General features: G+C 44.7%; 1 protein-coding gene across 1 annotated transcript; it reads right to left on the bottom strand.

Moving 5' to 3' along the window:
• Nucleotides 1–258: 258 nt before the first annotated feature.
• LOC129075533 (clumping factor B-like) lies at nucleotides 259–981 on the bottom strand. The gene is made up of 2 exons (XM_054579601.1): nucleotides 693–981; nucleotides 259–572 (listed from the first exon to the last, which is right to left on the bottom strand). The coding sequence occupies exons 1-2, from the start codon at nucleotides 979–981 to the stop codon at nucleotides 259–261; spliced, it is 603 nt and encodes a 200-aa protein (XP_054435576.1).
• Nucleotides 982–10,869: the final 9,888 nt, after the last annotated feature.

The following is a 10,869-nucleotide window of genomic DNA, read 5'->3' as shown; positions in this document are numbered from 1 at the left end:
TCAGTGTTCACCTAGTCCTTGTTCTCCGTGTCTGGCTAACTGTGGACTGGCTGGTCTAGTCCCCAGACTTGGAGGACACCACCTCCCCCCTTCTCCCATGCCTGCCCCTTCCTTCGCTCCCTCCCCGTCTTCCGAGAACGCACAGAACAAAACACATTTCCTTTTCACACATGCTAGTGTTTTATTCATTAACGCCACATGACGTCCTTGGGTCTGGACAGGGGACCCTTTCCGTTTTGGTCTCTACATAAGGGACCATTACTCTGGCATTTCTTCCAGAGACGCAGCATCTATGGAAGGGTCTTCGGTTTCTGGGTCACAGGCGTCGTCACTTGTAGAGGGAGCCTCCTCCTGGTTTTCTTCATCTGTGTCGGGCAGACTTTCTTCATCCGTGTCGGGCTGGCTTTCTTCATCCGTGTCGGGCTGGTTTTCTTCATCCGCGTCGGGCTGGTTTTCTTCATCCGCGTCGGGCTGGTTTTCTTCATCCGCGTCGGGCTGGTTTTCTTCATCCGCGTCGGGCTGGTTTTCTTCATCCGCGTCGGGCTGCTTTTCGCTGACTTTTCTACACCCCCCTGTAGCACAAGATGATTATCTTCGGCTTTTTCCCTCCCTTATGCTTTTCTTCAATCTGTCGAAGGACCGAAGTCACCTTCTCTGTTAACTTCAGAGCCTAGGAGGGAAACCAGACAAACCCGGAAAGACATTGCTTTGGGGGAAGTGGGTGGGAAACCCGTAAGAAGGGGATGGGAGGAGGCTGAGAGGGACTTGAGGAGGGGCTTGTGCCAGGCGAGGGCAGGGGAGAAGCCTTCCGGGGGGGGGGGTCCGTGGGGAAGAGGAGGGGGCCGAGGAGGAGGGGAGTCTGACCTTTCTCCGTCCTTCGTCTGCGACCTGGGAATCACTCTTCCTCTTCACTCCTGTGGTTGGCGTGGGTGTCTCTTCCTCTGGAACAGGCTCCATCGTTTCCTCAGTTTCGTTGGCCATCGGGTAGCCGCAGCGCCCTACTCAGGGCGCCTGACCTGTACATATACCGTCCAGGACACTGAGGAGCCCCACCCTCAGCTGTGATGGGCCATCAGAAATTCCTTCCGCCAGTGGTAACCACGGTGCGGTGTGACATCACAAAGCCCCACCCTGCACAATCCGGGAGGGGGAGGGGAGAAGGGGAGGGGAGAGGGGGAGGGTAGAGGGGGAGGGGAGAGGGGGAGGGGAGGGGGCAGAGGAGTTTGGCTGCTCTGGTTAGACCGAGGTGGAGCTTCTTCAAAACCCCTAAGAGTTTTCCCAAAGTCACCGCTCACTCTTCCTCATCTCCTCTAGGTGGGTGCTTGTGGTGCACAGGGCAGGGGGAGGGTGCTTCCTCTAAGCCGTTCCCCTCAGCCGTCTCCATTCATTGGGTCATTCTGTTGTCTCCTATCTCTAGTCATCATCTAGTATTTCATGAGCTTTTAGTGCATGTTTCATTTTAGAACAGTTTCAGATTTACAGAAAAACTGTGAAGGTAATACCCATATGCCCCACACCCAATTTCCCTTATTATTACCATCTTGCATTAGCATGGTGCCTTTGTTACACTTGTGAACCAACAGTGAAACAGTTATTAATTAAAGTCTGTACTTTATTCAGATTTCCTTTGTTTTTCTTAATGTGGTTTTTCTGTCCCAGGCTCCCATCCAGGATGCATGTGACATTTAGTCATCATGCCATGCCTCATTAGGCTCCTCTTGGCTCTGACAGTTTTGAGACTTTTTGTGTTTGAGAACCTTGAGAGTTTGCTTTGTCTGTTGTGTTTTTTAACATTAAATTCTCAGATGTTATTGATGCTATAGTTTAAAGTTTGTACCCTTTTAAGAAACTCTTCCTATTTCCTCCACCCTGCAGACCCTGGCTACAACGTTCGACTCTCCATTTCAATGAGTTTCACTTTTTCTTTTTTAAATATTCCACATATAAGTAATACGATGCAGGGTGTGAGTGTGTGTACATGACATTTTCTTTATCCATCCATCTATTGATGGATTCTTGTATTATTTATATGGACTATTGTGAATAATACAACATAATACCTACCTAGTATTTTTTTAAAATCCTTTCTTATTGTTATTCTATTAAATTTGTCTCAATTTTCCCCCTTTGCCCTCCTCCGCCCATCTCCCTCCCCCCAGTCAATTCCCACAGTTGTCCATGTCCATGGATCATTCATACATGTTCTTTGCCTAGCCTCTTCCCCTTCTTTCCACCATTGTTCCAACCTCCCCAGCTCTGGTCACTTTCAATCTGCTCCATGTTTCCATGCCTGTGATTCTATTTTGTTAGTTTATTTTGTTCATTAGTTTCCACTTATAGGTGAGATCATATGGCATTTGTCTTTCACTGACTGGCTAATTTCACTTAGCGTAATATTCCCCAGTTCCATCCATGCTGTTGCAAAAGGTTGGAGTTCCTTCTTTCTTTCTGCTGCATAGTGTTCCATTGAGTAAATGTACCACAGTTTTTGATCCACTCATTTGCTGATGGGCACTTAGGTTATTTCCAGCATTTGGCTATTGTAAATAGTGCCACTATGAACATAGGGGTGCATATGTTATTTTTGAATTGGTGAGTTAGGATTCTTAGAGTGTATTTCCAGCAGTGGAGTCTCTGTGTCAAAAGGCATTCCATTTTTAGCTTTTTGAGGAAATTCCATACTGTTTTCCACAGTGGCTGTACCAGCCTGCAATCCCACCAACAGTGTACTGGGTTGCTTTTTCTCCACAACCTTGCCAGCACCTGTTGTTTGTTGATTTCTTTATGATGGCCATTCTGACAGGTGTGAGATCATATCTCAATGTAGTTTTAATTTGCATCTCTCTGATGGATGGTTATGTTGAGCATCTCTTCATATATCTATAGGCCATCTGTATGTCCTCTTTGAAGGAGTGTCTGGTCAGGTCTTTTGCCGATTTTTTCACTGGATTGTTTGACTGCTGGTGTTGAGTCATATGAGTTCTTTATATATTCCTAGTATTTTGGCCCAATACCTAGTATTTTGGATCTTACCCAAAATCCCACAGAGCTAAATACTGATATTTAAGTATCAGTAAAGAAATGAGTTGTTACACTTCCCTCCAACACTTGGCTCTTCTAGACAACTTTCCAGGTTGTATGTGGTGTGTATGCATGGGTGTGTGTATGTTTACTGGATGGGCTTCAATGGTTTTCTTCTCTACCCTCTTCATATTTATAAGCTTTTCCTCCACAGAACCTGAAACCAAGTCATAACCATCAGGGTTATGGACCTCCCCATGGTAGTGACAGAATTAATCCCTTGGCTTTGTCACAGGGGTGCTGTGGATGTTTCTCTCTAGAGCCCTAATGATCAGTGTTGTGTGTGCGTGTGTGTGTGTGTGTGTGTGTGTGTTTACTGAATGTACTTCAATGGGTTTCTTCTCCACCTTCCTCATACTTATAAACTTTTTCTCCAGAGAACCTGAAACCAAGTCAGTACCATCAGAGTTATGGACCTCCCCATGGTAGTGGCTGAATTAATCCCTTGGCTTTGTCACAGGGATGCTATGGATGTTTCTCTCTAGAACCCTGAGGATCAGGGTCCTGTGTGCGTGTGTGTGTGCGTGTGTGTGTGTGTGTGTTTGTGACAGAGTTATTGGCAGCAGCAGCAGAAGCATTTTGTAAGGTCCCAGTGAGTCTTCTGCTTTTAGGAGTGTGACTTCCACATCCCATACAATAATGGCTCTTCCTCCACGACTGACTACCCAATGGACCTTTTTATTGAACAGACTCTCCAACCAACCTCTGTATAGAAAGGGAGCAACAACTGGTTAAGACACAACAAATGTTCACAAGGTAAGACTCATTGCCTCAGACATAGTGTCAGTCACATCTTGTTTTAGAATTGGGACGTATGCTTCCATCTGAGGCTCACAGAGAGGTCCAGGCTGAGACACATGGTCGAGGACTACTTTAAGGCAATGACTGTCACTATATGCCAATCTGCTAAACTGGCTAATGTGAGTCAGATCTTTAGCAGATGCTTCATAAGACTCACAAATGCAGCACAAAGAAGGACAGTTGAAAGTGCAAGCAGGCCAGCAGGCAGTAGCTCAGAACACATGCCTACCAGTACGCAGCAGAGCTAGTTAGGAGGCAAAAGCAAGACAAGCAAGAGCCCCGGTGGTGGTGGACAGAACCTTGATGTCCTGCTCACACAGCCGATTGTTGTGATCACTCCACAGAGACAGGATGGACCCTTCTCCCCAAATCTGGTTTGGATGTCAAGACTGATGACACAAACATATGAATATGAAATATTCATACAAGATAGTATGAAAAGTTTATTACTCACATAAGGAGGCTTTCTCAGAAGAGCAGGGCAGGATCTCCAGCAGGTTCGAGAATTGTTTGAGACACACCGTAAACTAATATAAAATAATATTGAATGTCAACTGTAATTAAAAATGAAGAAGAATGGCTTGAGGGAGCAGAGGAAGGAGACGCGCCTTTGACGGTAATAAGAGGATGAGCCTGGAATGAGTATTCCATACAGGTTAGGATTTGCATGGTTTGAACTGCCTGCTGGCCCCATAGAAAAGTGTAAAGTGTGCCTGGGCTTTCTCATCAGACAGGCAAGGCAGGGAAGAGGACGTGGTGCGGTTCTCTTATGGAATAGTGTTGTGTAAATGCCAGAGGTTTCAGCCCAATTTAGAATTCTCATAACCCTTACAACAAACCTTCTTTTATTGTTTTGGCTTAAGCTGCTTTTCAGTAGATAAACATTCATCAAATTATGGCCCTTTAAATATTATCTAAAGTGGCTTAGAATTATCTTGGTTCATCAGCGGAGAAACTGTATAGAAAGAGAAAAGTCTGCTAGCATCAGCAATCTGACACTCTGTCTACAAGAGAGCAGACCTAATTACACTACCTGGTGAATTATGCAGGGTTACTTACATTTTTCCTATTCCAGGTGATTACTGTAGCACACAAAGACTGTAATAATAATAATAGAAATTAACATTTATTGATCACTAACTCTATGTAGAAATTATACTAAATATTCATGTCCCTACTTAATCTTCATCACAACACTATTCATGTAAGTGACAAAATAGCACTTTCTGCCAGCTCTGCTGGGATGCCTGTGGCTACCTCCATTGTGATTGAATAAAAAGAAAAGACCAGAGGGAAGGGCACATGGGAACATTTCTAGGCCAGACTCAACTTGGGCATGCGGGACTCCTGCTCATGTCTCATTGGAAAAAAATTCACAGAACTACACTCAACTGCAGTACAAAAGGGGAAATGTAGTGTATCCAGAGGAGAACTTGAATGCTGGAAACAGCCAGCAGTCTCTGTCACCACTATCCTGTCCATCACCATCCCCATATTTAGAGTAGGGTTAGGCCCACAGTAAGTCATAAACCAGTTTGAGTTTTTTGGGTCAGTTATGGAGATCAGAAACGTATAGGACTTGGTTAAGATATGGGTTCTTAGATTCAACACAGAAGTGTAAGCAACAAAGAGTAAATTGGACTACATAAACATTTTAAAAATTATTTCTTCTAAAAAATGACCATCAAAAAATGAATAGGCTCCCCAAAGAAAGAGAGAAAATATTTGAAAATCATATATTTGATAAAGGTCTAGTATGCAGATATAGAAAGAACTCTTACAACTCAAAAAGAAAAATACTATGACCCAATTAAAAATTAGGTAAAAGACTTGAGTAGACATTCCACCAATTAAGATACACAAATAGCCAAAAAAAAAAAGACATGAAAATATGCTCCATATCATTAGTCATTAGGGAAATGCAAATCAAAACCACAATGAGATACCAGTGCACACCCATTTGGAAGCTATAACGAAAGAAATAACAAAATAACAAGGATATGAATAAATTGAAACCCTCATACACTTCTGGGGGGGGACATAAAATGGTGTTATCTCTAGAAAACCATTTGGCAGTTCCTTAACAATGTAAACATAGACTTCCTATACTGCCCAGCAGTCCCCACTTCTAGGTATATAACCAAAGATTACAAACAGATGGAAAAAAATGGGTGAATGAAGCATTACATGAGAGATAAGCAGATAGTATTTCAAGAATGAAAAAAATGGTTAATTTTATTAAATACTCTGCATAGATGAGGTCAAACAGTTGATTATTGAAATTGATAACATGGAGGTCATTGGTAACTTTGAAAAAACAAGACTAAAAGAGTAGGAAAGATTTAACATGAACCTGAACAATGTGTATTAAGGAGATAATGTGATGGGAGGAAGTGGGCATGGATAGACATTTTCTTTTGACAAGGTTGGTGCTAAGGACAGAAGAAATATGGGACTATAGCCAGAGGAGGATTTGATACCAAAAGTAAATTTGTTAAGAGGATAGATTCTGGTCATACCTGTATGCTGATGAAATTGATGATATAAAAGATCCAGGGGATAATTGTAGAGGAAGAAATATTGAGACAGCAAGAGGGGTATTCAGAGTGCTAGTAGATGGGATCTATAGTAAAGGTGGAAGACTTAGCCTTATGTGAGAACGGGGAATGTTTATACATTGTACAGAAGAGAAGGAAATCCTCATGGTATAGTTACAAATGTGGGTAATATGGTGGAATTGTTGAGGAAGACTTAAGGATATTGTCTCCTGATTCTTCATCTTTTTTCAGTGAAGGATAAAGTAAGGTGATAAAATGTCAGGAGTGAGGGTGGGGTTTTGAGGAACTGAGAGGATAAGGTATTGATTATTCATTTTGAATAATGGAAATCGGCACATAATATGAAAGGATTGCTGATTTGAGACATCTGGTCAAAAATTTAAGGTGAGATCAGGCAGCTCAGTCTTGTAAATTTCTAAAGCAGCCTTCATCATTTGCATACAGCAACAAAGTAGGTAGATAGCCAGATTTAGGAAGGGTAGTACATTTGCCAAGAAATTGCCATGGTGGAAAGTAGGCAGGGAGATGACAGTTTGTGAAAGTCAGTGATAATAATGATGGACGATAAACTGTAAATTGGTTTGGGATGCGGAGATGAGAGATAGCAAGGGTGGTTAATTGTGAGATGCAGTGGAGTTCATAAATCTGGAGTTCAGAGTTAAGAACTGTTGGAGGTGGGTGTGTCTGTGTGTGCAGGTGCGTGTGAGAGAAGCAGTTTGGCAGGAAGACTAATCTCCTGTAGCTCAAGGTGTATGTCTTAAGATCAAGAATTAAGAGCTGGTTCAATTTGGGGAATCTCAAAGCCTAGAGCATGAGCATTAAAGATAGTGCCTTCAGTGAGATGAGAGAAAAATATCATTGGATATGAGAGCATGAAAGGTTTGCAAAGCCAAAAATGTTGGGTTAATATCCACATGGATGATAGATGTTGAAGTTGTCAACATGGTAGCAGAAAGTAACTGAGAAGTTAAAGTGTCTAATGAACGAAGGGGAAGACATAAGAGGGGTAGCGCATGATATGGTCTAATAGCATGAACTACAAATGAAATCTGGATTCTGAAGGAGAAAGGAGCCGGAACGGTTTGGAAGCGACAATGAGGAGCAAACTAGCCACCTCCTCTGCCTCTGCTCCCTGGGGTATGTGGGGAACACTATTGTTTACTTAAGGTGAGTGCAAGAGAAGGGGTTTCCTCAAGGCATAGCCATAATCCACTTGTAAAACAGAAATGAAAGCAATATTGAGAGAAGAGTGTGAAGCTACTGGAATGTTTAATGATAGACCATGAGGTACAGAGGGCAGAAAAGAAAGGCTTGTGAAGATGGGAAGAGTTGGGTCTAATTTTGCTATGTGTAGGACAAAATGTGGATAGGGGTCTAGGTAATAATGGATCATCTGCAGGGTAGTGACTGAAGTAACAGTGATGGGACAAGACGAACTGTGTGACTGTCTGGCAGTCTGGGACGTGAGTAAAGCCCTCCTGACTGGTGATTGCTTCATTAAGAGTGACCTAGAACCCAGAAGAACCCAGAAACACCAGTAGAAACCCACTTCCTCTAAATATCTTGTAGCCTGCATGATGATGCAGTCTTCTAAAGACAGACTACGAAGGATGCCTATGAGAGTAAATTTGAAAGGAGAGGAGTGTGTGTGCTCTGAAGTGTGGGTATGTATGAAAAATATCAGCACCTTATTGAAATGTTGGCAGGTTGCTTTATAGACATATGGAGCTGTGCACAATTTCTGGACCACTCAAGATGGCTGAACAGTTGTGACCCAGGTGCAGGTACTAACACTTATTGGGCTCCTGCAAACCCAAAGCTAGGAGAGCAGAGAGATTGAAGAGAAAATGGTATAGTTGTCCCAAAACAGGAATGCATTTACTTAGGCCTCCAAAATGGCAGGTGGAAAATAAATGGAAGAAAGAAAAGTGAGTTTATTTTTTTTTCCTAATATCTCTCTTTAAGAAGTATTTCGTGAAGGAAGAGAAGATGGCAGAGGAGTGAATGGGAGTCACGCTGACCTCCTCCCAAGACCAAACTGGAATTGCAACTAAATAATGGAGTAATCACCTGGAAAACAATGGAACAATAGTGGGAGAGGAGCCTTGGAGCCGTGGACAGTGCATTCGACTCTCACATATCCCAATGGGTGAGAAGTGCGGTGGAGGCTCGAGAGGGTGGGCTGGGTGCCCATGGGCACTGGCACCAGAGGGACATTGAAACGGCCAGTTAGCTTCCCCCGAGAAGAACGAGGTCTGAATCATAAACAGGGACCCCTAAACTACAGCAGCTAAAACCAAGAAAATACAGACAAAACACAACTCCAAAAAGCTTAGGGGTGCTCTCTGCCAGAGACAGGTGGCTGGGGATGCAAAGAGACATTTAAAGGGCCAGCACAAAAATTGCAGTGGCAGCCACCCTCCTTGATCTCTGGGTAGAGGCGGCAGTGGGGTGGGCTGGTACCTGGGAAAAGACTGGTGAGGAAAACTTTCTGAAGAGAACTGACACGGCGACTGGTGGAACCCGGGTGATAAGCACCTCCCACTCTGCAGCTACCATCTCGCTCAGGCATAAGGGAATCAGTTAACCTGCCTTTTGTGCGCTCCCCACACAGCTTGTACGCCTGTGAGCTGCGGGGCTGAGTGCAGACTGGCTGGGAGAGCCTTGAGGAGAGACTGGAGATGGAGGCGTTGGGGAAAGAATGGGAGGAGGAACCGGGAAGTCCCGACTCCCTCCCCGTTCGGTAGTCTCCATTGTGGGCTGGAAAGGCGCAACCCCAAAGAGGCAGAAGCGGGGCACACATGAACCAGAGCCTGCGATTGAAATGCAGTCCACACAGGGGGTGGATCCTTGGCCGAAGGGGTCACAGAACTGCCCAGAGACCTCTGAGGAGAGCCTAGAAACGGAGGCTTTGGGGAAAGAATGGGAGGAGGAACAGGGGAGTCCCGACTCCTTCTCCTTGCCATAGGCTCCATTGCGCGGGAAGAGGCGACCCCCCAAAAAAGCCAAAAGCTGAAAAGCACACATAGACACCCCAAAACCACCCAGTGCAGACGTGAACACTTGTGCCAAGTGACCAGCGAGGGTTGGCGAGCGTTTGTGTGACGGACACGGGCTGGCGAACGCTTGCACTGGCCAGCAAGGCCTCCCACAGATTGGCACCTATATGGTCTGCAAGGGAGTGCACAGAGCGGCAAGGGCAGGCGTAAATTAACCCACCCGCCCACAATTGCAGAGTGGTCCACAAAATTAGTAGATCCCCAGCCGAAGGAGTTACAGAGCTGCCCTGAGTCCCTGGAGGAGAGACCAGAGACAGGATTAACCAAGAGTCCTGGAGCTGACTTCCTCCCATTTCTGTAGTCTCCATTTGGCGAGGGCAAGCAACACACCCAAAGAGCCAAAAGCAGGGAAAACACACAATAGAAGACCCTAAACTGACCAGTGCCGGGGAGCTCACCGGCCAGGGAGGCAAGATGAGTATACGAGGTTGCGAATAAGCCCCCTGGTCTGGGGCAAGCACATGCGAGGCCAGGCAGGCAAGGGATCCTGCCGCGCTGGGAGTGCGCTCAAGGAGCAGGCGTGAGAGTGCAGAGAAATCCCAAAAATTAGCCCAGCCCTGACCGAAGGGGTCACAGAGCTGCCTCAAGCAGGATTCAGACGCAGACAGTAGACTCCTGGAAGGCTCAAACAAACAGCCCAAGGTCCTATAGGGTCAACAACTGACATCATCAGAGGCAAGCCCAGAAACAAAAGTAAAGGACAAAAATACTTAACAGACTCTCTCAAAAATGGGAAGAAAAAGAAGTTCCCCCCGCAAATGAGTGGTAAAGGGGACTGCCCACAGAGAGAGCTACATGAAATAGAGGCAAGGGAACTATCAGATACTGAATTCAAAACAATGGTTCTAAGGAAGCTCAATGAGCTCAGCCAGCTCAATGATAACTATGAGAAACTGCAGAGAAACTATCAGGATCTTACAGCAAACTATATCAGCCTGGAAAAAGACATAGAAACTATCAAGAAGACACAAGAGGATATGAAGAATACCATTTCTGAATTGAAGAACACAGTAGAAGGAATCCAAAGCATGCTGGATGAAGCTGAGGATCGAATCAGTGAAATGGACAATAAGGTAGAAAGAGGCTACCAGAAAGAACAAGAAATGGGAAAATGGCTCAAAAAGAATGAAGAGGCATTTAGGGAAATGCAGGACAACCTGAAATGCAATAATATCCGTATAATAGGGATCTCAGAAGGAGAAGAAGAGGAGCAAGGGATAGAGAACCTCCTCAAAAAAGTAATGATGGAAAATTTCCCTAATTTGAGGAGAGAAAGGCTCTCATGGATCCAGGAGGCACAGAGGACCCCACTCAAGAGGGACTCAAGGAGGCCGACTCTAAGACACATCATCATTAAAATGGCAACTATC

Source organism: Pteronotus mesoamericanus, unplaced genomic scaffold (genome assembly GCF_021234165.1).
Source record: "Pteronotus mesoamericanus isolate MK-2021 breed Mesoamerican mustached bat unplaced genomic scaffold, CSHL_Meso_final contig_55, whole genome shotgun sequence".
Classification (NCBI taxonomy): domain Eukaryota; kingdom Metazoa; phylum Chordata; class Mammalia; order Chiroptera; family Mormoopidae; genus Pteronotus; species Pteronotus mesoamericanus.
The sequence above is the reverse complement of the archived record's forward strand: the minus strand, read 5'-3'. Positions and strand labels throughout refer to the sequence as shown.